Raw genomic sequence first — 27816 nt, 5'->3', positions numbered from 1 at the left:
CGGGAGGATCACTTGAGGCCAGGTGTTTATGACCAGGCTGGGCAACACAGTGAGACCTCATCTCTACCAAAAAATTAAAAACAAATTAGCCCAGCATGATGGCATGCCCCTGTAGTCCCAGCTACCTGGGAGTCTGAGACAGGAGAATTGCTTGCGCCTGGAAGGTTGAGGCTACAGTGAGCTGAGATTGCAACACTGCACACCAGCCTGGGCAACAAAGTGAGACCCTGTCTCAAAAAATAAATTAATTAAATTTTTAAACGACTATATGGATTCCCAGACAGTACTGCAAGGGGAAGGTGGCCATTTGTTGGTGAAAACAAACAAATGACTCCAGCAGACTGAGCCCTTCGAGGAGCGCAAGCCTTACTCACCTTTTCCGCTATCAGGAAGTCATAGCGAAGGGCCTCTCGCGTGCAGATGGCGCCCAGGAGGAAAACGAAGACAATGTACAGAAACCACCTGAAAACCCAAGAGCAGAACAGAGCTGCCCCCCACTCACCTCACCCAGCCCCATCCAGTCCCCCGACTCAACCTTCTGTTTCCAAAGGGAACCTGTCTCAGAATGAGAGAAAGGCCAGTCATGAAGCTTCCCCAGCTGGCTTGGGAGGACACTTTTTGTACTATTTCTCTTCTGGCATATTTCTTACCAAAAAAGGAGTACCATTGTTTTGTTTATTTTTTTACTTTTAAACGTATATAAAAATATGGAATGCTTCATGAATTTGCATGTCATCCTTGCACACGGGCCACACAAATCTCTGTATTGTTTTAATTTTAGTATATGTATTGCTGAAGTGAGCACTGTTTTTTCTCTTTCTTACATTAAAAAAGAAAACTACACAATGAGCATTCTGAGTAGGGAAGCGGGAGGCCCAGTTGCCTCTAGGTTGTCAGGATTCAGGCCAGGGCTGCCCCGCAGCCTCACATCCCAGCCTCCTCCAGCAAAAGAACAGGCTGATGATCCTTCAGGCCTCTAAGTCCTGCTGGTCTGTTATCTTTAGATCAGATAATAAAGAGGGAAACTAAAGTCAAAAGGCAGGAGCAGAGGCCTGGCTCTGTCCCCAAGATGCCCTGTAACCTTGAACAAGACCCAGGTTCCTGTGGTCTCCTCACTCCCATCTGGGTAGCAAGACGATGGGCCAAGGGTTCATCCTGGAACCTCCCAGCTGGGACCAGAAACAAGACAGGGTCCTCATACAGAAGCCTCTTTCTTTTATTTCCTTCCCGACACTCAATTCTATCTCTGTTGTCTTCATTTTCTTCCCAATGGTATGGCCTTGTTTTGCACAAAATACCCTGATGCTGTATTCCAGGCTGATAGCAAAGGTGTCACTGCAATAAGCTAAGAGCAAATTCAGTGTTTGTGAAACAGATACATTAATATTTTCTAAATACTGTGGTTACAATAACACAGGCCCTTTTAACTTCTCAAGTCATTGTCTCTGGTCTCTGATCTCATTGCCTCTTCACACCCACCCAATGAAGGGCAGAGAAGCTTCTTCCTGTGGTACAGAGAGAAACAATATTCTAAAAAGTCAGAAATAGACCCAAAGTCACCCAGCCTGCTTGTGTGGGTGGCACAGTGTGAACTAAAACCCCAGAGGCCTGATGGCCTGGGGGAGTAGGAGGGGAGGCTCACTGGGGGAAGAAGGAGAGCTGGGTGCTAAGCTTCCACTGTGTGCCTTCTACTCTCTCCCCCACAGTCTATGAAGCACATATACTGTCATCATCCCCATTTCACAGGAAAGGAAATGGAGGCTCAGAGAACTCAGTAAATCATCCAGAGTCACGCAGCCAATCAACGGCAGAGCTGAGAGGCAAACCAGAATTTGTCTGACAGCAAAACTCTTCATCTTTATGCTCCCTTCAGGGATCCTGGAAACTTGGTGGTTAAAAAAGTCCCCAAGTTCAAAATGGAGGTTGAGGAGGGACGGGGGCGGGAGGCCGAGGAAAGGAAAGAAAGGATTTGATCTGTGATCTGGGTCCTGACACTCCTCCTCGGCAGCATTCCCAGGCAGGGTGCATGAAAGGGCAGTGTCTGAACCCACCAGACGTGAATTTTCCAGCCCACCGAGTGTTAAAAGAAGGATCGGAATACGAAATAGATTGGTCACAGTCGGGGCACTCTCAGAACAAAAGGGGCAATCCCTCTTCTGCCTGGGGTTCTCTCTCCCACTCTCCAGCTCGGACTGATTGCCATGAGGGGAACTTACGAGATGCCAACAGCTGCCAGGGAGCCCAGGGGGATGCTGGTGGCAGGCTCCCTGAGGTCGCCCCCCATGTTGAAACCGGCCATGACTCCTGAAAGACACCCAGATGGGGAATGGGGTGAGCAGCCTTCTCCATGCATCACCTTCCCCAGGGCTGCCCCTTCCTCTCCTCCCGGACCCTCTCCTGGAAGCTGTCCCACAGCAAGCCCTCCAGCTGCAGCTCTGCGCACAGGCTGCTTTTCCATCTCCCCTGGCAACTAGGGAGGCATCCCTGTGGCGTGAAAGGGACCTTTGTGGGTTGGAGGAGACTCAGGGGGAAAGCCCTCCCGGCTCCAAAAGCATCCTACCGCTCAGCGCAAAGCAACCAGGGGGAGGAAGGCGGCTTGCAAGGCGCACAGAGGTCCTGCGCTGCGTGCTGAGCTGGGACAATGCCCTGGAGAGGCTCAGCGTTACAAAGGTCTGGCAGCCTCCTGCTCAGTGGCTTTCCCTGCCTCTGCTGCCCGCTGATTCCACAGGAGCTTCCTGTGTCCTTGGGGTCAGGTACCATCCTCCAAGCCCCTGAGCTTGGAGGATGGTATTTCAAACCAAAGGGTTTGAAATAAACTCCAGAAAAACCAATCCTGATGCCATGACATGGAGTCACAAGCTCCTTTTCATCATCACCTCTCTTCTCCAAGAACACTAATGACAATGAATGAATCCATAAGGGACCCACAGCACTGTGCTGCATGGTGAGGTGGGGGTGTTGCCTCTTCCCTTACAAACAAATATATGAAAACAACAAGACAGGGTGTTCTGAACATCGGATGAGGATCCAGCCCACAAGTGCCATAACAACTCAGTGTGATGGGCTGCCCTGGTCAGGAAAGCCCCGTAGAGGGGGTGCAGCTTGAATGTGGCCTTGAAAGAGGGATTTGAACGGGCTTAGGGACGGGAATGAATCCAACACCATGATTTGCGAACACTTTCAACCTGCCTGGGCCTGTGTCAAGTGCTTTACAGGCACTTTTTTATCCTGTTTAATTCTCATAACAACCTCATCAGAAAAGTAGAATTATTTCCTCATATTATAGAAAAGTGCTCAGAGAGGTTAATTAAAACAGTCTAAGGTCACACATTTAATAAGTGGCAAAGCTAAGATTCAACCCTGGTCTGTCTGACTCTGAAAATTATGCTCTCAATGTCTCTGCCATAATGCTTCACAGAATCCAAGTGAAGGGCAGTGAAGTGACAGTTTGGAACCAGAAAGTGAAAGTAGGGGAGTGTATTTCAGAGAGAACCCTGAATGCTGGCCCGTGGATGGGGGTGCATATACTGTCACCCAGCAACTCCGTTATGAGGACTTTACCCAAAGTAGGTAGTCAAGGCTATGAGGGAAGATTTAGCCCAACATTTTTATAAATGCTTGTTTAGAATAGTGGAAATTAGAAACAACCTAACATCTAAAAATAGAGGATGGGCTAAATAAGTGATATAGCTTTCAATAAATACTAGGTCTCAGAATATTGTAAGGGATATGTTGTGACATGGAAAGATGTTTAGAAGCTTTTGCTTAGTTTTAAGAAGCATATTAGAAAACAGAACACATCTGGTATGATCCCATTGTTATAAAAATATATAGAAAAAGGAACTAGAACATGTTTTAAAACATTAACAATGTAATTTCTGGGTGATAAAAGAACAGGTCATTTTTATTTGACTGTTTATATTTTCTCACTTTTCTACAATGATCATTTTGAAACACGTGAAAACTAACTTCTAAGGTTTTGTTGTTGTTGTTGTTTTTTTTTAACGGCATGTTAGGCACATTTTCTTTCCTCTCATTCCCTCCTCTCCAAGATCCTATTAAAAGCATAGTAAATCACGCCTGTAATCCCAGCACTTTGGGAGGCCAAGACAGGCGGATCACGAGGTCAGGAGATTGAGACCATCCTGGCTAACATGGTGAAATCCCGTCTCTACCAAAAATACAAAAAAATTAGCCGGGCATAGTGATGGGCACCTGTAGTTCTGCCTACTAGGGAGGCTGAGGCAGGAGAATGGTGTGAACCCGGGAGGCGGAGCTTGCAGTGAGCCGAGATGGCGCCACTGCACTCTAGTCTGGGCGACAGAGCAAGACTCCATCTCAAAAAAAAAAGAAAGCATAGTAAAGGGGAAAGTGGATAAATTCCTGTAAGTAAAGAGAAGTTGGGAGGGGACCCTAAGTAGATGAAAGGTTCACATAAATGTCTGGAACATAGAACAGAAAATGGAGAACATAACACAGAGGAAAAGAGAAGGAAAGAAAGCCTCGGAATGCTTCTCTACAAGATCTGAATACACCGAGGAAAACCAGGGCTGGACGTTTGCACCCCAAATGAAGCCCTGCTCAAGAATCAACAGCACTCACAAACTTCTCATCAAGATAGGGCCCCAGCAGGGAGACAGACCTAAACGCATGGCAGCCAGGGAAACCCACGCCCACAACCAAGGTCGCCCAATGTGTGAGGAAAACCAGCAACAAATAAACAAATATATGCATAAATAGAAACAGAACAACCCAGGCTGGAAGAAACATATAAATCAGGATACAGAGAGAATTTGGAAGAAAACACTGATTAGTAGCTCCAGATACATCCAAGAAGAATATTCTATATATTCTATCTATAAAACAAGGTGCTGTGAAAAAAAAAAAAAATCCAAGAACAAGAAAGAACTTTTGGAAATTAAAAATATGATCACTAAAATTAAAAATGTAATAGATTTAAGGGCCAGGCATGGTGGTTCATGCCTGTACTCCCGGCGCTTTGGGAGGTCAATGCAGAAGGATCACTTGAGGCCGGGTGTAATGGCTCACATCTGTAATCCCAGCATTCTGGGAGGCCAAGGCAGGCAGATCTTATGAGGTCAGGAGTTCAAGACCAGCCTGACCAACGTAGTGAAACTCTGTCACTACTAAAAATGCAAAAATTAGGCAGGTGTGGTGGTGCATGCCTGTAATCCCAGCTACTTGGGAGGCTGTGGTGGGAGGATCACTTGAGCCCAGGAGGTAGAAGTTGCAGTGAGCGGAGATCATGCCACTCACTCCAGCCTGGGTGACAGAGCTCCTTCAGATAAGAGTTCAGAAAATTTACTTCCCCCATATTGTTTCCAAGGAAGATACTAAAGTATGTATTCCAGCAAAATGAGGATGTAAACCATGAAGAAGGAAAACATGAGATTCAGAAATCAGTGCTGATAACTGAGGAATGGCGTGAAGTTCCAGAATAAGGGTTGCACAGCAGAGAAACTGCCAGGGATTAAAGCAAAAACTGGAGGCTCCTGGAGGGATGCCTCTGGAGAGGAAATGCTTCCAGCACAATAGGCAATAAAATTAAACTGAATGATTTTAAGGATATACTGACTGCACATTTTGGCAACAAAAAGAAGAGTTATTAAGACTAACTTTTCAGGGATCATTTCTATAGTTTGTTATTAGAGAAGTTTCTCTGAACGTGTAGAGCACCGTTGACATTCTCTTTTGCTGAACTACCTCAAATATCACAAAACAGTCATTTAATACAGCAAAGCCAAATATATTTATTAGAACTCACTGCAGTGAGGTAGACCACCACCTTGCCAGGGTATCAGCTGTACCTCCCAAGGGAGAGTGCATGTTCACAGGATGTTGGGGTCTAAGGTATTTCATGATGGAAGGAGGATAGAGATTGGGTAAAATTTGTGATATGGTAGTTTAGTATTGGTGGACAGAATAAGGTGAGTATCTTATGGGAAGAATTGATTAACTATTATTTGACAGGTGAGCTCTTTGTCCAAGAAATCAAACTACTGAATCAGATAAATTGATTTTCATTAATATCTTGAAGCAAACAATATTTAGTGGTTTATAGTCTTTATCTTTCCTGAGTAAAGTTTTCATGGAAGAACTAAATCATGTTAATACAGGTTATCTCAGTTTGCATTTTTCATTTTGATATACATTTAGTTTACTCTTTTTACACAGATTCAGAGTTGTGAGTCCAAACTGTTACCACAGTATAGGTAAGCCTATGAGCATTGGAGAAATTTATATTGTTAGATATAGTCTACTGTGTCCAGCAAAAAGGGTTGTGGAAGGGTTACAGTTAGTAGAAGATGGGAAAGATGGGGAAAAGGTATACCATTAAATCTGTGGTGGTGAACTCTTGGCTGTGTTCGAGGTGGAGTGATTTTTACCACTCAGAATCATCTTTAGAATATGATATACCAGGATTTTATCTTCAGGTCCACATTTTACAGAGTGCTGTCCTGATGTGGGGCCAGAGAACTTACTCTGAGAAGGAAGCAAAATTTGCTAGCAAAATACTCAATGCTCTTAGAAGAAATGTTAATGACAAAACCTTTGTGTAGGCAAGAGGCAAGGTAGTTGTGACCATATATATCTACATGAAAAGAACGATGTCTATGCTTATTTATTTTCAATTAATAAATCATTTTGGCTGCTAAAAGAGTTATTGAAACTCCAGGAGAAGTGAACAAGAAAGTTAAGGATTACAAATAGCTAGAAGGGGGATATTGAATGTCTCCTATACAAAGAAATGGTAAATGTTTGAGATGATATGCTAATTACTCTGATCTGATCACTATACATTATATGTATCACTACATATCCCAAAAATATGTGCCATTATGTGTCAATTTTAAAATTTTTAATTAAAAGTTAAAAAATAAATTAAAAAATAAAAATTTAATTTAAAAATTAAAGTTAAGGTCTAAATATGAAGCAAACCAAAATGTGACATGATTTTAAACAACTAATAAAATGTTAGAAAAATTCTCCCATTTGACCATGGTATAGGAACTTTCTCTCCTAAATGACACAAGCGCTATATGAGAATCACAGTGAAGAAAATGAAATTCCAGCCCAACACTTTGCTCTTCAGGGAGCAACAGCTACACAGTCATAATCGTGTATTTGCTTATTGTTCTTTAGCTTCTAAAATCGGCCTATAGACAGAGCACAGAGGACGTAACTATTAATATGGTTTAGATCTGTGTCCCCGCCCAAATCTCATGTTCAATTGTAATCCCCAGTGCTGGAGGTGGGGCCTGGTGGGAGGTGATGGGATCTTGAGGGTGAATCCTTCATGAATGGTTTAGCACCTTTAGCACCATCCCTTTTGTGCTGTTCTTGTGATAGAGTTCTCACAAGATCTGGTTGTTTAAAAGTGTGTGGCACCTCGCCCTCTCTCTGGGTCCTGCTCCTGCCATATGAAGACACCTGCTCCCCCTTCACCTTCTGCCATGAGTAAAAGCTCCCTGAGTCCTCCGTAGAAGCAGATGCTGCCATGCTTCCTGTACCACCTGCAGAACCATGAGCCAATTAAACCTCCTCTTTATATATCATCCAGTCTCAGGCATTTCTTTATAGCAGTGCCAGAATGAACTAATGCAACTATAGTTATGAAACAGAATATGAATATTATCTATCTTGACAATGTAAAAGAAGGTTATAGCTAACTGATATTAGGAAGTGAAAAGAGGAAAGAGAAGGAAAGGGAAGAGAAAAAGCACTAATATTTTCATCATAGTAATGTAGAAAACAAAAATATATAAGTCTCATGTTCATTCACTAGGCCTGACTTGAATGTTACAAGCTTCAATTAGTTTAATAAGCAAATTTAAAAGGTAATCTAAGCCATGCCTTTTGAGCTACCTGTTAAATGTGGTAGGTAGCTATGGAAAAACCTAGCAAATATTTACATAGCAGTTGCAATAAATTTTAAGTTAATTATTTTGTATCTTGTTATCATAAAGTTGAGTTTCTCAGTGTTTGCTACGCAGAGCAAAGAAATGTCAAATATATGAAGCAGTTTGTTTTCATAGTTCCAAAGATAGTTGACTTGTAACCTTAAGGCAAAAAATATTTTTAATAAGTGTGTGTGTGTTTGTATGTGCGCGTGTGTGTATGAAAGAAACTATTTGTTCAGTTAAAGTTTTAAACTACATTTTTCATGGGATTTTGCCCACTCGCCTGCTAATAATCAACTTGCTATCTATAGTTTTCCTGATAATGCTCTAAAAATTCAAGTACAAAAGGATTATGTAGATTCCCTTAAAATTAGGACAATAACTAAAGCATTCCTTATGAAAATAAAGATACACATAAAATAAATATAATTCTAATACATTAATCTTAAAACACAACACAGAATCTCAATTTCCCACACCAACAGCAAGAACTGAAGGGATGTAACCTAAAACTGATAGAATAGCAGAGATTTAAGTATATTCTTTAAAATTATCAATGTAATCATCAAAATAAGTATAACTACAAATATAACTATCAAACATTGGAAAGTGGATGAGGGAGCTAACTCTCATATTTCCTAGCATAAAGTCAACAGACGATGTCTGACTTTGATTAACCAAATTATAGGTATACTTACGTTGCTTGGTTATACACAGCTCTCAAAGTACTAAAAATGATTAAAGTGGTTGTCCCTGTGGAGGAGTATTGGGGATAGCGAAAGTTGGGGTGGGAGACTATTGCTTTGTATTTCAAGCCCCTGTGCTGTTTTATTTTGTATCATGTACAAGTCTTATTTGGATTAAAAAAAAAAAAAAGGAATATCCAGGATCTGCTGTATTCCTCTGTTCTCTCCCTGCTAATAAAGACATACCTGAGACTGGGTAATTTATAAAGGAAAGAGCTTTAATTGACTCACAATTCCACATGGCTGAGGAGGCATCACAATCATGGCAGAAGGTGAAGGAGGAGCAAAGTCACGTCTTGAACGGCGGCAGGCAAGAGAGAGCTTGTGTAGGGGAACTCCCATTTATAAAACCATCAGATCTCGTGAGACTTATTCACTGCCATGGGAACAGCATGGGAAAGACTCACCCTCATGATTCAATTCCCTCACACCAGGTCCCTCACACAACACGTGGGAATTGTTACAATTCAAGGTGAGATTTGGGTGGGGACACAGAGCCTAACCATATCATGACATAGTGCTCTTTATTCCTCGCCATTGTTGTACCTCCTACAGTTTGTCAGGTCATTTTGTACACCTTCCTTCAGATCATTTATTCAGAAGTTAACCCATGAAGACCCCTGAGAACACTACAGCAATACATGCTTCTGTGGAAGAAAGTGACTGATTGATCCTAACTGCTTCCTGCTTCCAAACACATACTGTCTCCATAACAAACCCCCTATCCTCCTTCCCCAGGTTCTGTGTAGGCTTCCTGATGTGCAGTACATTAGGATGCTGGTCAGTGGGAGGAGAAAGGACTGACTGTAGCACGGGAATGAGCCAGGCCCAGATATGGCCAGAAAGCTGGCTTTTGAGAGAAAACAGAGAAGCCAGAAAGTAGATCGTATCACAGACACAAAGAGTCACAGACAAGGAGATGCAGGCAACTCGGACTGCAGACAAGAAGTCTCATGGGTGATTCCTGCTGGGGCAATGTGGGTGGTTCCCATGGCAAAGTGTACATTTGTGTTTTGTTTGTTTGTTTGTTTGGATTTTTTTTTGAGATGGAGTCTCCTGCTGTCACCCAAGTTGGAGTGCAATGGCGCAATCTTGGCTTACTGCAATCTCCGCCTCCTGGGTTCAAGTGATTCTCCTGCCTCAGCCTCCCAAGTAGTTGGGATTACAGGCACCTGCCACCATGTCTGGCTAATTTTTGTATTTTTAGTAGAGATGGGTTCACCATGTTGGCCAGGCTGGTCTCCAACTCCTGACCTCAGGTGATCCGACTGCCTCGGCCTCCAAAGTGTTGGGATTACAGGCATGAGCCACCGTGCCCGGCCTGCACATTTGTTATAGGGGCTCACACACTGTGACTGTCATTTCCAAAATTCTACCTCTGTGTTACCACACAATTCTTGGGCAATGTTCTCTAGCTTCGGTGAATTATAAATGTCTGATTCGCTAGTTAGAGCTAGAAAAAGTATTTTGACTTAGTATTTTTTTTCCCATCTGTGTTAAGTGTTACAGAAATTCTCTAGTTTGCTTTCCTTTTGCATCCAGTGCAATTTTAAAACACTATCGTTAAGGTTAGAGTTACATTTAGGGTTGGCGTAATAGAACAAATACTATTTCCCAGAGCATTAGTGCCCAGGTGTTTTACAAATATTACATTTTTTAAAAAGTTCCACAATTGAAAACAAGGTTGGGAAAACCTTAATTAGAGAGGTTTTCAGTGCTGGGCTACTGTAGTGCTTATGATATGCTAATATTCACTGTCTATCTCTAAGAACAGCATACAGTGTTTCACAAAACTTATTTGGCATTGAACCCTTTTTTTTTTTTTTTAAAGAAATGAAACACTGTGTTCATTATTAAAGTTCCACAGAGCACAGTTTGGGAAACACTCAGTGCCCATTTTATAATTACTATTTGGTCTTGACACTTTTCTTGGTGGGCTTCCAAAAATTGTTTATATTTGGCTATTTAGGGCTGGATGTAGTGGCTCGTGCCTGTAATCCCAGCACTTTGGGAGGCTAAGGTGGGTGGATCACCTGATGTCAGGAGTTCGAGACCAGTGTGACCAACATTGTGAAACCCTGTATCTACTAAAAATACAAAAACTTAGCCAGGCACGGTGGCATGCACCTGTAGTCCCAGCTACTTGGGAGGCTAATGCAGGAGAATCACTTGAACCTGGGTAGGTTGCAGTGAGCCGAGATCACGCCACTGCGCTCCAGCCTGGGCGACAGAGCAAGACTCCGTCTCAAAAACAATAAAAATAAAAAATAAAACGGCTATTTAGAATCATGATGCTTAAGGCTAGATGGTACCCTAGCGATCATCTACTCCAACCTTTTATTTCACAGATGAAGCAACGGAGGCCCAAAGAAGGGAAGCCATTTGATTCAAGTGTTCCAAGCTAATTGCTAACAGAACCAGCACTAATCCTCAAGTTTCCTGATTCCAAATCAGTGTTCTTTCCACTATATCACACAGCCTCTCCATTTCTTCCTAACACCCCTGCTCTTTGTAGATTTCCCCTTCTGAAACAGTAATTGCATGATTAATGTGGGGTTACATCCCCACCACAAGGCTGAGCTTATCAGTTACAATCGGCACAGCGTATTGATTTCCCCACAGGCGCTTGCATCACCAGTTCCTCATCTCTAGACCATGCTGGATTGATGGCATTTCTGAGTTTTCAACGCCAGTTCCAGGAAGCAGTTAATTGCTTTACCCAAAAATGTTTTTTCTCCCTGCATCACAACGATGATCTGTCTGGTCTGCACACTGTTACCATGTGACTTACGTAAACAGCTTCCTTAATACGGGGAAAGCCTTCTGGCTTGGCCTTCCACACCAGTCCTGGGGCCTTCAGGCACAGCTTTATGATCTCAGCTGTAATATGCAAGTCTGATGGTGTCAGCCATCACTTGACCAGCTTAGGTTTATGAGGCTACACCTCGAGTGGCATCCGTAGCCACCTAGACATTGACATTACACCTACAGTTTCGATGGATGGTGAACAGGGGGCTTGGAGTCAGCGCCTAGTTCCGTTGTCTGGTCTCACAGAAGACATAGATGGCCAGAAGATGAATCAACCCCTTACAGCTCTCAAATACACATCCTTGGGTAAAATAACCAGTGTAAATGTCAATGAACACTTACCAACATTTGCAAGTGGGCAGCTCATCTCTTTTCTTCCCTGCCCCCTGAATCACCCAATGGCACACATAGACCAAAGTTCTTACTTATCACCAATTACCACAAGCCCACTTCCCACTCCAATTCCCTTTTCTGTTCCTGAAAATGAAGATTCGTAGGAAAAGAAAAGCCCAACAGTTTTTCTAGGCTTTTCAGGTTCCTGTTAGTTCACAAAGGACAACTGACTCTTTCTCAAGGAACTTCCAAGCTTCCTCCTGGGGACTTTTCAATCCAAATCTGTGTCCTGAGAAACTCTTCAACTTTTTCTTTCCATTTATAACTAATTGTTTCTCTGCTGCCTGTTTTCTAAGTTCGTAACTTTATTTTTCTTTCTTATGAAGGCAGACTACACATGCACTAACGTGCCCAAGTCTCATCTGCTGCCCTTTTTTTTTTTTAACTGAAAAAACAAAAGGGATCTATTACTGTCTGGAGGCAATGTGGCTCCAAGCCCTGCTTTCCTCACCTGTAAATGGGGATTATACTATTTGCTTTGCAGGGCTGTGGTGAAGTTGGAACAGATATTCACAAGCACCTAGCATAGTGGCTGGCACCTTGTAGGTGCTAAATAAATGCTCACCCAGGAGAGATGGGCTCTGCTCCTTACTCAGAAATCCCTCAGATTCCTAAAGACTGGTCTGCCTCTCATTACCTTCCTTCTGATTGCCAAACCCCATTCCTTTCCCATACCTGGCTTGTTGGTTTGTTTGTTTAGCTGTTCCTGCAAAAATCTCTAAACCTCTCTTTCTCTGTTCTTGGAGCAAAATTTGTGAGTTTCCTTCCCTCTCAATGTTTTAGAGATCCTGCTGGGACAGACAGTGTCAAATAATGCAACTTCCCATCTCCAGGACCCAGGCAAGATTTATTGGCTTCTGAATGAGGGGCGTCACCAACATTGTGTGTTCTGTCTTTCAGCATCCTCTCTCAGTACGTGGGAAGTAACGGGGTTTACCGCTTACTGGCTGGGAGATGTTGGGGGAGATAACCTCTCTCTGTCTTTGCTTCCTAATCTGTAAAATGGGTAAATAATAGAACCTGTGGGAGGATCTAGGTTCCGTGGGGCCCAAAATTTTTTTGAAAGTACAAAATTATGAATATAAAATTAGGAACAGGGCTTTGGAAGGAGCCCACACAAGTGAGGGACCTTGAAGCCCAGGCTTCATCTACTTCATGGCAGCCCTGTGTCTGATGGAACCAGTCAGGCTGTGAAGAAGTTTAAATGGAAAACTATACACAAAGTGCTTAGTGCCTGACATAATAGGTTACTGTAATGATAATAAGTATTGTCGATATTTATAATTGTTTTGATACAAACTGTTGATATGTATAATTATTTTGATAAAACAATTATAAATTAATTCCATAAATAAAATCACAAAAAATAGACATGTATAATAATTATAAAGCTTTTTTTTTTTGAGATGGAGTCTCACTCTGTCACCAGACTGGAGTGCAGTGGTGCTATCTCGGCTCACTGCAACCACCTCCTGGGTTCAAGTGATTCTCCTGCCTCAGCCTCCCGAGTAGCTGGGACTACAGGCATGCACCACGCTTGGCTAAGTTTTGTATTTTTAGTAAAGACAGGGTTTCACCATGTTGGCCAGGATGGTCTCGATCTCTTGACCTAGTGATCTGCCCACCTTGACCTCCCAAAGTGCTGGGGTTACAGGCGTGAGCAGCACACCTGGCCTAAGCTGTTTTTTGTTTTTTGTTTTTTTTTTTTTTTTAAAGACAGGGTCTCACTCTGTCACCCAGGCTGGAGTGCAGTGATGCAATCTCAGCTCACTGCAACCTCTGCCTCCCGGGTTCAAGCAATTTTCCTGCCTCAGCCTCCCCAGTAGCTGGGACTACAGGCTTGAGCCACTGAGCCCAGCCAAAGCTTCCATCTTGTCTCCTGTTTCTGCTCACAAGTCTATCAGAATGAAGGGAGTGGAGTGCGCCCCCATCTTCAGACTGTCCCTACGTGGGGCTCTCTAGTCCTTAAACATGAGGACCCCATTCTGATCCCCATGTTTAAGCAAGTTCTTGTCCTCTCACTCATAAGACACATAACTTGTGAGGAGACCCAGGGGACGCCTGGGAGGGAAGAATGGGGGAAGTAGACCAGAGGAGGGGTGAGCACTAACAGCCGGGCTGAGGGGCCTGGAGACAACCAGCCAACTGGAGGGCCCAGCAAACTCCCAGAGCTTCTCAGAGTGTGTACATGAGCAGGAGAGAGGAGTCAGGCCCAGGGAGGTCAAAGGGCATCACAGAAATAGCTGGGCTCTTGAAAAGGAAGGTGACTGTGGACGTTTCAGTAAAGGCTGTAGGTTTCCTACCACATTTTTTCGTGCTGGGTGCGGTCAACCACAGGCCCATGTGTTGGCTGTGGCCAAAGAGGCTCTTATCCCTTCCAGTAAGAGTTTGGAATCTGGGAACAAGGGTTACAGGACTTCACATGACTGACGTTCTTCTCAGTGAATTTCCATTTCCTAGTTCCTCCGAGAATGGTGTTCCTGGATCCCTGGAGTGGCTGCATCCGTGTGGTGTGTGTGAAATCCTAGAGAGGGGATGTCTGTTTCTCAGGGAAAGTTTGGTAGTGAAGCTTGGAGAAGGAACACATGTTGAGAAGCAAAGCAAGTACAGTGTCCACTCCAAGCCCCCCACTCCACCCCTGCAGCCACCAGCACAGGGTGTAATGGAGAAAAGTGCAGTGAGGGGGCAGGGGGACAGCTTCCTAAATCCAGAGGAGCCCCCAGACCAAATCTCCAGCCGCTCTCCCAGGAGGTCGCCTGCCCTTGGGATAAAACGTCCTTAACTATCATATCTCTGACGGGAGGATGGGGGACTGGGGGACAGAAAGGTTTGTTCTTTAAAACTCTCCCCTTGCCACAGCCTGGAGGTTCTCTTGTTCCAGAAGAGGATGGCGTTGGAGGGAGCCCCAGCCATGACTCACTTGGAGCTAATCCTTAGCAAATCTATCACCATGGAAACTGCCAATCATCCATGCTTTTCATAGCTTAACTGAACATCTGCCAGGAGACAGCAAGTCATACAAACCATTCGTCCTGCCTATCGTGTTTACATTTGGGGCCCTGAAAAACAGAGACAGAGACACGGAGGGCAGCTCTCCACAGCAGGGTGACGGCCCAACTCCGGCCACTAATCAGCTGCGTAACCTCTGTCAGGTCCTTCACAAGCTCCTCTGCACCCCTCCTCCCCCATCTGGTAAAATAAAGGATTGGATCAATGATTCTTCGCCTTGGTTGGGCCAAAGGAGAGTGGGAGGGACAGGAAAGCATGTCCCCTAAAAGGGGTGGGGCAGAGAGGCCTGTGTAGTTACAATCTATGCACTATTATCATTTTACATTTGAAATCTTACAAAATAATACTCATAAGTTAAACCACAGAAAACAAATCTTGACTCATCGTCTTAGGTAGCTATAGCTTTCTCAGCGGAAGGACGACGACACTCCATCTCTGAGCCAGAATGTCCCGTGTCTGTGAGGCTTTTAGTATCATTATCAAAAGGGAATATAGGCCAGGCATGGTGGCTCATGCCTCTAATCCCAGCACTTTGGGAGGTGGGAGGCCGAAGCGGGTGGATCACTTGAGGTCAGCAGTTCGAGATCAGCCTGGCCAACCTACCTGATCTCAACTCCATCTCTACTAAAAATACAAAAATTAGCTGGGCATAGTGGCATGCTTTTGTAATCCCAGCTACTTACGAAGCTGAAGCACGAGAATCGCTTCAACCCCCACTCACACCAGGCATCCTCTCTCTTAGGAAAGCCAGCCGTGGGAGCAGGCTGGAGGGGCGCATCAGGGCCACATTGCCAAGACAACCCCCGGTGCACCAGAGCACGCCCGGGACATTCCCTGCACAGTGTGACCAGGCAAAGAGGCCTTCTGCCCCTGCCTCTAGGGTAAATGCTAACCTGGCATCTCGGCCCAGGGGTCTTCACTCAGTGGGGACACTGCCAGGCCCCAGGGAACACTCAGATGGTTTTCAATTTGTGTGTGGCAGGAGAGAGGAAGAGAGACTGGGAAACATCTACAGATGTTAATTTTGTTTTAATTCCCTCTGTTTTTCCCCTTCCCTTTTCTGTCCATTCAAGAGGAAGCTGACCTATATTCTCTTGCCTCGTGGGAGACAGGAGGCAGAGAGGAAGCAGAATTTGCCTGTGCACTGTTTTGGCTTCTGTTTCTCAAAAGCCTAGGTCCTTAGAAGATTTTGGAGGGAAACAGAAAAGAAACAGCAGAATGGCTGGGGAAAACATGGGGGGACAAGGAGAAAAACTATCACATAGTTTGTGCGGCCACATAAAAATACAAATGCAGAATCAAAAATTATTAAGTTTTTTTTTTTGCTGTTGTTTTTTTTTTTTTTTTTTTTTTTTGACACAGAGTCTTACTCTGTCGCCCAGGCTGGAGTGCAGTGGCACGATTTCGGCGCACTGCAACCTCTGCCTCCCAGGTTCAAGTGATTTTCCTGCCTCAGCTTACTGAGTAGCTGGGATTACAGGCATGTCCCACGACACCCAGCTAATTTTTGTACTTTTAGCAGAGATGGAGTTTCACTATGTTGGCCAGGCTGGTCTCGAACTCCCAGGCTCAAGTGATCTGCCTACCTCATCATCCCAAAGTGCTGGTATTACGAGGCGTGAGCCACTGTGCCCGGTCCAAGAATTTTAGAAACAGCAAAGCCTTAAAACAAGCATGAGGCCCTTCTCAGGGTAGGGACAGTGTGAACGCATAGGTCACACACCCAGAACGCTGGCCCTGGACAGGAGTGTCCCCCATATTTGACAGAAAACTGGTTCTAGAGTTTGGGGCAGGGGGAGAGAGAGGCTGTTCACAGGTTCTGGGGAAATGAGGACCTGGGACCCCCCCACTCCCTGGCAGTACTGGTGAGGAGCTGGTAAGACCCCCAGTCTATGTACTTGGGGAGTACACAGACCCTAAGCATAGGGTTCCCAATCTCAGATTTCTGGTCCCTGAATGTGGCTCAGAGGCAGCACAAACCTGAAAGGCCCTATGGACAGGACGATGGGAAGGCCTGGTTCTGTTTACAGATAAGGAGTTGCAGAGCCCCCCAAACATGTCTGGGTACTGTATAAAACCCTAAGCCCCTGGAACTGGTGCAGAGCATGGCAGGAGCAGGTGAAGGCATGCTGAATTACTGATGTTAATTTTAAGCCATCCCGGCAGAATGAAGGCTTAGAGTCAGAGACTGACTCTTCCTGTTTTATAAAAATGAAAACGCACTATTTCTGGCAAATCTGGATTTGTGGATCAGGATTCGACCTGCCACTTTCAAGTCCTAGTTCCAGGCTCATTTCCATGGCTGAGCCTTAAGAAAAGTCAGGCAGGAGGCTGACGCAGTGATACAAGCGATAGATGAAGCTGGGACCAGAGTGGTCAGGTGGTAGAGATAAGGAGAAGTAGAGAGAATCTAGTGACTCTTAGGAGGTAAAATTGACAAGACTTAGAGGGCACTGGAAAGAAACAGGTTGGTCTGATCACTGGCATAAGCAATTGGCTGGGTGGAGGTGCCATTTACTGACATCAGGAGTACAGGAGGAGGACGAGTTGAGGGGTAGGTGAGATGGGTTTGGTCAAACTTGTTCGGTCCAAGATACTCAAGAGAAGATGTCACATGGGCAACTGAATGCATGATGTGAAGATTGGAGAAGTCTGGGCTGGAAGTGTGAATTTTAGAGTCATCAGTTTTGAGGGTGGTTATTCAACAATGAGCATGGATGAGACTCCAAGGAAAATAGTTGAGAAAGAGATGCGAGGGCCTAGGAATAGCCTGAAGATCCCCAACATTGGATGGTCAGGCAGAGGGGATGCACCTATGAAGGCAAGTCAGAGAATAGGAGGGAGCTGAGAAGGCTGCACCATGGAAGGCAAGAGAAATGCAAAGGGAAGTGCATTGTTGCTGAGAGGTCAAATAAAGTGAGAAACTAAAAATGCGTGCTGCATTTAGTAACAAGGAAGTCACTGGTGACAGAGCCATGTCGTTGGAGAGACAGGCTTGCAATTCCCAAAAGACAGAGTGGGAGAGTTGAGCAGGCGATAAAAGAATGGAGATGGGGAGACATGTTATGTTTGGCTATGAAGAGGAGAGGGAAAGGCTATTGCTATAAGGAGAAATGGGATTGAGGAAAATCAATTAAAGATGATTAAAGTTATTGTCCTTTTCATTTTAACAGCTTTATTGAGGTATAACTAACATACTATAAGATGTACATGTTTAAAGTGTAACAACTTGAAAAGCTTTGCTATATGAATATACCCATAAAATCATCACTATAATCAGTAATACACACACACACACACACACACACACACACACACAAAATTTTTTTTTTGATACAGGGTCTCACTCTGTCACTCAGGCTGGAGTACCATGGCGTGACCAAGGCTCACCGCAGCCTTGACTTCCCAGGATCAAGCAGTCCTCCTGCCACCCACCACCCACCCCCAAGTAGCTGGAACTACAGGTGATTCTCCTGCCTCAGCCTCCCAAGTTGCTGGGACTACAGGTGCATGCCACCACACCCAGGTAGTTTTTGTATTTTTAGTAGAGATGGGGTTTCACCACGTTGGCCAGGCTGGTCTCGAACTCCTGAACTCAGATGATCCACCTACCTCAGCCTCCCAAAGTTCTGAGATTGTAGGCATGAGTCACTGAGCCCGGCCCAAGCTAACCTTTTAATCATGTTTTGTAGAGACCACAGGGTCTCACCATGTTGCCCAGGCTGGTCTCAAAGTCCTGAGCGTGAGAGACCCTCCTGCCTTGGCCTCCCAAAGTGCTGGGATTATAGGCATGAGCCGCCATGCCAGACCAGGAATATATTTTTCATCCCCCCAAAGTTTCCTTCTGCACTTTGGTAATCCCTTCTTCCTGCTCCTCTCACTCGCATTCCCAGGCATCTGTCACTATAGCTTGCATTTTCTAGAACTGCATATAAATGGAGATGTATACAATCGTATTTATTTGCTCTTTTTTTGACCTGACTTCTTTTACTCAGCATAATTATTTTGAGATCCACCTATATTATTGTGTGTATCGATAGTTATTTCTTTTTCTTTTGTTAGAGACAGAGTCTCGCTCTGTCACCCAGGCTGGAGTGCAGTGGCACGATCTCGGCTAACTGCAACCTCTGCCTTCCACGTTCAAGTGGTTCTCCTGCCTCAGTCTCCTAAGTAGCTGGGACTACAGATGTCTGTCACCACCATGCCAGGCTAATTTTCGTTTGTATTTTTAGTAGAGACGGGGTTTCACCATGTTGTCCAGGCTGGTCTTGAACTCCTGACCTCATGTGATCCGCCTTCCTCAGCCTCCCAAAGTGCTGGGATTATAGGTATGAGGCACCACGCCCAGCCAGTTATTTATTTTGATTGTTGAGTGTTTTCCTATTGTGTGGCTAAACCATAGTTTGTTTATGCACTCATCTGTTGATGAACATTCAAGCTATTTCTAGTTTGGGGGCTATTAAAATTTAAGCTGCTTTGAAAGTTCATGTACAAATCTTCAGATGAACACAGGCCTTTGATCCTCTGCAGTGGATAACTAGGCATGGAATAGCTGGATGTAATTTTTAAGAAACTGTCAAACTTTTTCCCAAAGTCATTGCACCATTTTACATTCCCTTCAGCAGCGCATGAGGGTTCTGGTGTCTCCACATCTTTGCTAACACTTGTATGGACAATCTTCTCAATCTTAGACATTCTAGTAGCTTCTCCTTCTTTTTCTGTCCCTATCCCATTTGGGGTGGGGACAACAAGTAAGGAAATGGCCACATATAGGAGGGCAGAGGGAAAGGGGAGAGAGACAAGGAGACGAGGCAAATACACTCCAGGCTATCAAAACTCTCTTGATCAAGAGTGAAATGCTTTTCTCTCTTCAGTAAGAGTCTGTTCCCTTGGGACAAATCCAGTCACTAGTAAATGTTATTTTTTATGGAGCATCTGGTCAACATGTTAGCTTATTACCTTCCAGGCCAGGGACCCAAGCATGGGGCAGGGGTCCTACAGGTAGCTTGGCTGTGGGGGACTCCTCTACAGTCACTGTAGAGCAGGAACTTGGGGAAGGGAGGGTGAGGAGATTCATTCCTCACCCCTGGAATATTGTTTTGGCTCACACCTGATACAGCAAGAAAAGACAATAGTGTTTCTCTGCCCTCTGGGAGAAGATGTGCTGGTATGGGCAGGGGGAAGGGAAGGCATTCCCTTCTATTCCATTCCCTTCCATTCCATTCCCTTCCATTCCAGGCATGCACTTATTCCACCTGTGAAAAGAGCAGCTTGTCCTGCTGAGGAATCTGTCCCGTTCAGCCCTATGAGATACGTGTCCTTTCTATGAACAAGAGGTGCAATGTGTAAGGAGTGAGGAGGATTAAATCATATTGAGGGCCTTCGGTAAACTCTGCTAAAATAATAGATTTTTATGTTTGAGGCCAGGGGTTCAAGGCCAGCCTGGGCAACATAGTAAGACCCTGTCTCTACAAAATACATACAAAAATAAACAAAATAACAAAATTTTAGTCAAAGCTAAGCCCATATCTAAAGTTGGATATACATACCAAGAGCACATGTAGGCCAATGATGATGCTGAATTGTGGAACCAAGAACTTATATCCCAAATTTGAGAGTAAAAAGGAACCCAGATTACAATACCTGTAGCCGCTGGGAAGAAAACCCCAAACACAGTGAAAAAAGATTCCCCGGGGCTGTAATCGGGCAGCGTGTTGTTCTGTAGCAGTTCGGGTGAATATCCAATGAAACCATGTTCTGAAATAATGCAATGGAGAGCAACGTGAGCCCAGTGAGAAGACACAGGAGGCATTTCCCCAGATGACAGTACTACTTCATATATTACTTTAAATGTTGGAAAGGTAGGGCATGTATGTGACACAGAGTGACAGAGCGGCTCTGCAGAACCATCTTCCTTCCCACTTCTAGGGTTGACTTTTGTGTGCCGATCCCATAGACACAGGTGGATGAAATAACATGAAAGGAAGCAGTGGTTAGTTCTGGGAAGGGGAGCATTTTCATCTTTTGCTTCACAGACTTTAATATAGCTGAAATATCTTTCAATGAGCATGTATTTATGTGTTTGTTTTCCATTTAAAAAATCAATCGATATTTGCAAGTTACTTCCCTACTCAAAAACCTTCAACGAATCCCTAATAGTTACAGAATCAAGTCCAAACTCCTATCAAAGCCTCCACAACCTGGCAACAGCCACCACTCCCTACTCATCCCTTGCTTTTTCTCCTCCCCAGCAGCTATACCCTGAGGAAGGCCACCACCCCCACCCCCGTGCCTTCGTTAAGCAGTCTCCTGGCCTTCCAGACTCTTCTCCCACATCTCTAAGCATCATATTGGGCCAACTCTTCAAGCTCAGCTCAAATGGTGCTCCTTTGGGCTTTATAAGGACTCCCTAATCAGAATCTATTCCTCCCTCCTCACTGCTCTTGGTGCTAGGTCTGGCCACAGTAAGACCTTCCCCAACTAGATTCCTTGAGGCACGAAATCCAGGTCTGCAGGTCTCTATCCCCCAGAGCTAAGCACCGCACTGGTGCACAGTAGCTAGGTTGCAAATATGGGTCACGCTGAAAAGAACCTTTCTCTTAGATCTCTCAGCCTATGGGCACATCTCGCTTCCACACTTTCAATTCGACTTGTTCACAGACTACTTTATAGCAGGAACATCTCAGATCTTATTTCCTCAAAGCATTTTAAACATTTTTGTACATCGACTTTAACAAAGTTTTTTCAAGTGGTTTCAACCCTGCAGGCACATTGCTTCTTTGTCAAAGGAGGTCACTTTGAACAGCATCTGTGAACACGCTAGTGAGCTGTGGAATTTTAAGACACAAGTCAAGTGTTCTTGGTTTCAGGAACACCCAGGATATTCAGCCTCTGCTTCTGAATCTCATCTCTGAGAAGGAGTTGGTTTGTTCCTATTAATTGTTGTCCAAGAGAAGCCAATCCCTACTCCTTTTCCCTCAACCCCTGTGGTGCCGTAGGATGGGTATTCAGCTCTCACTCCACAGCCAACCCTAGGGTTTCAGGGACAGAATTTCCCCAAGCCTCATCCTCCACCCACTTGGAGCTTAATTACAGCCCAAGCTTCCATCCACAAAAGAAGGCTCCTGCCACTCAGATGAGTCCAGTGAGGTCGCCCGCGCTTCACACAGCTTCCAAGATTCACAACTTCATAAGAAAAACATTTTTTAAAAAAACAATAAAACGAAACCTCAGGGAAGCACAAGGGACCCTTGAGAGTTCAGTCAGGACTTAAATCATTGTCAATTGCTTTATTTTGCCTGAATACAGAATTTGTTCTGGCATATTCTATCCTAAGTGCTGTACAACTTTTCTGAATGGTTTGGCGTCTTCATAGCTGGCCCTCCCCTCATTAACAAAAAAGCAATAATAGCTAAGTTAACTTTAGCTTATCCGCTGGCTGACCTCACTGATGAGTCTTAAGGAGGAGAAAACCAGCCCAGCCTGCCTTGGAACTGAGCTCAGCCAAGCTGGACCGATGTGCAGATCGGAAAGCACATCTGAGCGGAGGGCTGTACGTGCCCGGCAGGCCCGCCTTGCAGGACATAAAACACTTCATCAGGCGCATTCATCTTCAAGGGCCCAAGGGCGGCCCTGACACATGGGAATATTTGGTCACCGGGCCTGAAGGGCTTTGCTCTGGCCAGCCTGAAGGTTCAGAGGGATTTCAGGCCCAACAGATGAGTCACTGGGAAGCCTTTTCTCGCCTGTTCCTTCAGCAAGATGCGCAGGCTGAGATAATGAGTCACTTGGCTGCCTGTGGGCCTGCCTCAGTTGCCCTCTGTTGCAGGGCTAATGAGAAATGGAGCCCTGCCACATTCGCAAGTGCACACTCACACTCACACTGCTGCTGGCCCAGCCTGCTCTGAGCTGGAGCCAAGCTCAGTACTGAATCTTGCTCAAGGAAATAGTCTTAACTTTGCAAAGAACACTATGGACAAAAATACGTGTCAATGCTTTATTTACAATAATGTAAAATCGGGGGAGGGGCCGGGTGCAGTGGCTCACGCCTATAATCCCAGCACTTTGGGAGGCTGAGGCAGGTGGATCACTTGAGGTCAGGAGTTTGAGACCAACCTGGCCAAAAGTTGAAACTCCGTCTCTACTAAAACTACAAAAATTAGCCAGGTGTGATGGGGCACGCCTGTAGTCCCAGCTACTCTGGAGGCTGAGGCGAGAGGATTGCTTGAACCCAGGAGGTAGAGGTTGCAATGAGCCAAGATTGCACCACTGCAGTCCAGCCTGAGCAACAGAGCAAGACTCTATCTCAATTTTTTAAAATTTAAAAATAAACATAAAATAAAAAACATCAGAGGAGGTTCTAAATGTCTAACTATGTGAGACTGAGACATTTTAAAAGCTTATAAAGAGTTTTTAGTATGAGAGAAAACTGTCCATGTTATATGTAATATATGTTAATTCAGAAAACTGGATACCATTTATAGTATAAATACAAAAAAAAGGTGTATTAATCTATACATGTAAGAAACAGCTAGAAGAAAACACACTGAAATACTAACCGTGATTGTTTGTATAATGCAATTACAGGCAATTCTTTCTTTTTTTTTATTTCTACAAAACATCCACATTTAAGTTAATGGGCTGAGTGCAGTGGCTCATGTCTGCAATTCCAGCACTTTGGGAGGCTGAGGCCGGAGGACTGCTTGAGCCCAGGAGTTTTAGACCAGCCTGGGCAACACAGAAAGACCCCTTCTACAAAACACACACACACACACACACACACACACACACACACACACACACACACACTCTTATCTGGGCATGGTACCAGCTACTCAAGAAGCTGGGGTGGGAGAATCACTTGAGCCCAGAAGGTAAAGGCTGTAGTCAGCTGTGACTGTGCTACTGCACTCCAGTTTGGGTGACAAAATAATTTTTTTTAATGAACATAATCTACTTGTCATCAAAAAATAATACCTTTTAGGAAAACAAACAAAACATCCCACAATTGAAAGCCTACTTTCTCCAGGAAGCTTTTCTATGTATAAAGAGCTTTTCTTTCTTTCTGTTTATACTCTATTTCCCAAAATGACTTGAGTGGCTTATGAGAAAAACATAAACAAGACAGGGAAAATAAAATAAGGACCAAAGGAAGAAAGAAACTGAGCAAAAGAGAGAGAGGGTGAGAACACCCCCACTTGTACCTGCATGACCCACAGTCTGAGGCCTTATTCAGAGAGAATTTTCTGTTTTGACCAAGCCCACTGAGGCAGGGCATTGGATCTGGTGGCCCATCCCTCACATGGGCCACTTTCCAGTGGACAAAAAGGAACCCCCAAAGCTGGCACAGTGTACCCTGCCTCATTTCCTCTGCCCCTATCTTCCCAGGCCCTTATGACTTGCACCCCTCACCTATCACCACCCCGCCTCAGGGCCCCCAATCCTGAGCCAGTCCCCAAAGAGTCTTCCTCACTGGTCCCCATCCTGCCTGCTGGGGCCTGGGTCTCCTTCCCACATCCTGAACCTGGTGGCCCAGCCAGACCTGAGGCATGGCTGACTCTCTGTTGGGCTTATGCAGAGTGGGTGCCCAGGGGAGGAACTGATGGCTCTGACTGGCCGGTACTGGCTAGTTAAGCACGGTGTGAGGTCAGCAGGTCACACCCAGGATTAGGGCTGAGGTCCACGCCATCTGCCATGCCCTCCAACAGTGGCTCTTAATGCCTGACTTGCTGATGCCCAGACCAAAGGTTCCTAATTCTTTTAGTTGCCCCATTTGAGAGTCTGATGAAAACCATGGTCCCTGTCCCCATAGACACCACATTTTGCATATCATTTTGGGAGAGGGCAGATTTCTGAAGTCTCTCTGGAGGGCATGGACCTTAAGGTTCGAGACCTCTACTCTAGCAGCTACATCTGCACCTAAGACTGTCCCACCAGGAGGCACCCACAACTTCCCAAGCCCTGACTGCGGCCGTGCCCTGCCTCAGAATGGACAGCAGCCCTGAGAGTGACGCAGCCAATAATGTTTTAATGCCATAATCCTTGCCAAGCAATGGCCACGACTGTGTGCACAGAGATTGTGCAGGTCACCCCAAGAACATCACAGAGCAACCTCACTTCTGAAAATAATGCCAAGCAACCAATGACTGAACCCTTCCTATGTGCCAGCCACTGAGCACCAAGACCTTACAATGTCATACTTGTACAACGACTAACTGAGGACACCGAGGATCCGGATGAAAAATCTTGTTCGAGGTCACATAGCCAGATGTGTCTGTATTTCACCCACTGCCTCTCCCGGTGGCAGAACCCAGGCCTCTTTCTCTAGGAGGTGGGTCCCCAGGCCCTGGCACTGCACCCCCTTACAGAGAGATACCTACAGCACAGGTTGCCTTTCAGCCCCAGGAAACATGCCCACAGAGATCACGGCATCTCCCCCGGCCCCATCTGTGTAGGGCAGGCAGGAGTCCTATCCTGTGCCAACTGGTATGCGACTTGCTGGAGTTTACACAGCTAGGAGGACACAGCCCGTCCTGGACCCCACATCTGAGTGAATTCAGGTCTCCATCTACCACACTGTCCCTCTGTAATCCATCCCAAAGTCATTCCCCAGGAATTTCCTTTTCTTTTCTTTCTTTCCTTTTTTTTTCTCAAAGAGACGGGGTCTTACTCTATCACCCAGGTTGGAGTGCAGTGGCACTATCGTAGCTCACCGCAACCTCAAACTCCCAGCCTCAAGCAATCCTCCCACCTTAGCCTCCCAAAGCACTAGGATTACAGGTGTGAGCCACGACGTCTGGCCTCCCCAGGGATTTCCAACACTTGTTTCTTGACCTCGGAAGAGTCTCTTTGCCTCTCTGTTGGGCTTTCATTCCTCTGCTGGTGAAACTGAGACTGTGGTCTGGGGTCCTGTCATCTGACATCTTCCAACTCTCAAAGGCGTGGGATGCCTGGGCCCTGCAGCTGCTGCATGAGAATGGATCTGGGTTTGACCTGAACATCTGTTTCTCTATCCAAGGAATAAAAATACTTTGGTTCAGTTTGAGCTGTATGCTTTTAGGAAGAACAAAAACAAAACGGGGGGCGGGTAAGAGAGAGAACAAATGACGACAAGACCCAGGCAGTAGCAGGCAGAGGGAAAGTCCTTGAAGCTCTGTCTGCAGAAAGGTTTGATCTTACCACCCGGAATTCGGGTAACTCGGGCTTCTTGTGATGTGGCCAGTGGGCTGTGGCTCTTCAGGGCCCACCATCTGCTCCCAAGGGGTGCTCGCGGGAGCCTACCCTCCTCCGCTTAGCCAAAGGCAGGCAGCGGGGGTCACTAGTGGGACCGAGAGCTGCTCCAGCAGGGTTGTTGGGGTGCCCAGCAGCCGGGCATGGGGCCCTTGGCCTGGGTAGGTGGCTGTTGGGGGGCTCTGGGTGGCACCTGTGGTGCCCCCGACATTTCCCCCCCGCCACCGACGCCGCTGGGGGCTGCCGAAATTAGAAGAGGGAGTCGGGAAGTCATACCCCTCCCTGTGGGCGTCGGGTTGCACTGCTGACTAACTTAGAAAGCGAGATTTCTAAAAATGATGCTGGGGCTGCGGGCTGCGGGCTCCTGCCGCGGCGGGGGCTTCCGGCGGCGCTCTCTTCTGGGTCCCCCACCTCTGGACCAGCGACCGACGACCAGTCAGACAGCCCTTTCCTGGGAACGGACAATAGGAGAGGCTGGCGCAACCGAGAATAGCCAGCACAGAGGAAGGGCTCCGGACGGAGCAAGGAGGGTGTGGCTCGGAGGGCGCAGGAAGAGCGGCTCTGCGAGGAAAGGGAAAGGAGAGGCCGCTTCTGGGAAGGTACCCGCACGACGACGCCGGAGGGGCGTCAGGGGAAGTGGGAGGCCCCGGAGACTGCGCGAGGCTCCTCGGCAGAGGAAGTGGGCGCGGGCGCACGCGGGACCTCGCACCCGGCCTCGCGCGCAGCCTCTGGACAGCCCAGTGCGTCTCTCCACCTGCACCTCGCCAGACGCGGCCTCACGGAGACGGGGATCTGCAGCCAATCCGAAACTGCCTGGCCCAGGGGGTCCAAGGAAAGGGGAGGAAAGGGAGTGTCCACAGGCCCCATCCTGCCACTTGTCACCCACAAGAGTTCCTTCCCATGCAGCCCCACCCTCACCCGGACACTCACTCACTCAGATACTGCCCAGCCCCAGATGGGCTAAGAGGCACAGAGATGGGCAATTAAACACAGCAGGACCGGTCTGCCTGGGCTGGGAGTGGGGTTTTTCTTCTGGGAGCTGCAAAGGGTGAAGCAGTTATAGGTTATCAGGGAGGAGCCCAGTCAAAACTGAACTCAAGAAGCATAGATGTGGGAGAAGTCCCCGCCATGCTCATCCTCCGTCGGCATGAAGCACAGGGCCCCCTTCCAGGCACAAGGACCCTGAAGATCTCTGGGTGGAGGAAGGCAAGAACAGCGGCAAAACCAGGAATCAGGACAGCTGGGTTAGGGCCCTGGTTATGCGAGGACTCACTGTGGGACTGTAAACAAGCCCTTTTCCCTTGGAGGTTTGCAACGCAAATTTTGAGTCAGCGAGATTGGCATGGGCCAGAGACCCAGCCTTCCTAATGAGCTCCCCGGTGACGCCACGCTCCTGCCTGCAGATCGCACTCTCAATAGCGGAGTACGAGATAATTTTTCAGAACCCTTCTAATTCTGAAGTCTACCCAGCCAGAAGCCCACTCTCAGGCCTCTTAGGACACACTCTCCAAATACACAGTTGGTTTCCAATGGCAGAGGTAAAATCCCAAACCAGCTTCCATAACATGCCCCCCTCTCTACCCTGACTCTGTGGTTGTTGATACGGGATGTGCTCCAGAACCGTGAAACAAGCTCCCTACCACAGTTTCGTATGTTAATAAAACCTTACTGGCCGATAATGAGAGATTATATGGAAAGACAGAGAGATG

General features: G+C 46.1%; 1 protein-coding gene, 1 non-coding gene and 1 pseudogene across 3 annotated transcripts in view; 1 reads left to right on the top strand and 2 right to left on the bottom strand.

Annotated features, from left to right (window-relative positions):
- Positions 1-27816, bottom strand: part of LOC105470251 (solute carrier family 12 member 8) — a 130735-nt gene that overhangs the window by 38981 nt on the left and 63938 nt on the right. For both annotated transcript variants that reach the window (XR_011620306.1, XM_011722050.2), the window contains exons 6-8: positions 20522-20635; positions 2217-2304; positions 375-462 (exon numbers count right to left, since the gene is read on the bottom strand). Coding sequence is in view for 1 of the 2 variants with exons in the window: in XM_011722050.2 (XP_011720352.1) it covers positions 375-462; positions 2217-2304; positions 20522-20635 (290 nt within the window). In the remaining variant the exon portion in view is untranslated. The remainder of the gene's footprint in view (positions 1-374; positions 463-2216; positions 2305-20521; positions 20636-27816) is intronic.
- Positions 702-805, bottom strand: LOC112424705 (U6 spliceosomal RNA). Its single transcript, XR_003015575.1, has one exon. It is a non-coding gene; the product is annotated as a U6 spliceosomal RNA (small nuclear RNA).
- Positions 5628-5701, top strand: LOC112424714 (small nucleolar RNA U3; annotated as a pseudogene).

Source organism: Macaca nemestrina, chromosome 2, assembly GCF_043159975.1.
Source record: "Macaca nemestrina isolate mMacNem1 chromosome 2, mMacNem.hap1, whole genome shotgun sequence".
Taxonomy (NCBI): domain Eukaryota; kingdom Metazoa; phylum Chordata; class Mammalia; order Primates; family Cercopithecidae; genus Macaca; species Macaca nemestrina.
Note: the sequence above shows the minus strand (reverse complement) of the source record. Positions and strands in the feature narration are given on the sequence as shown.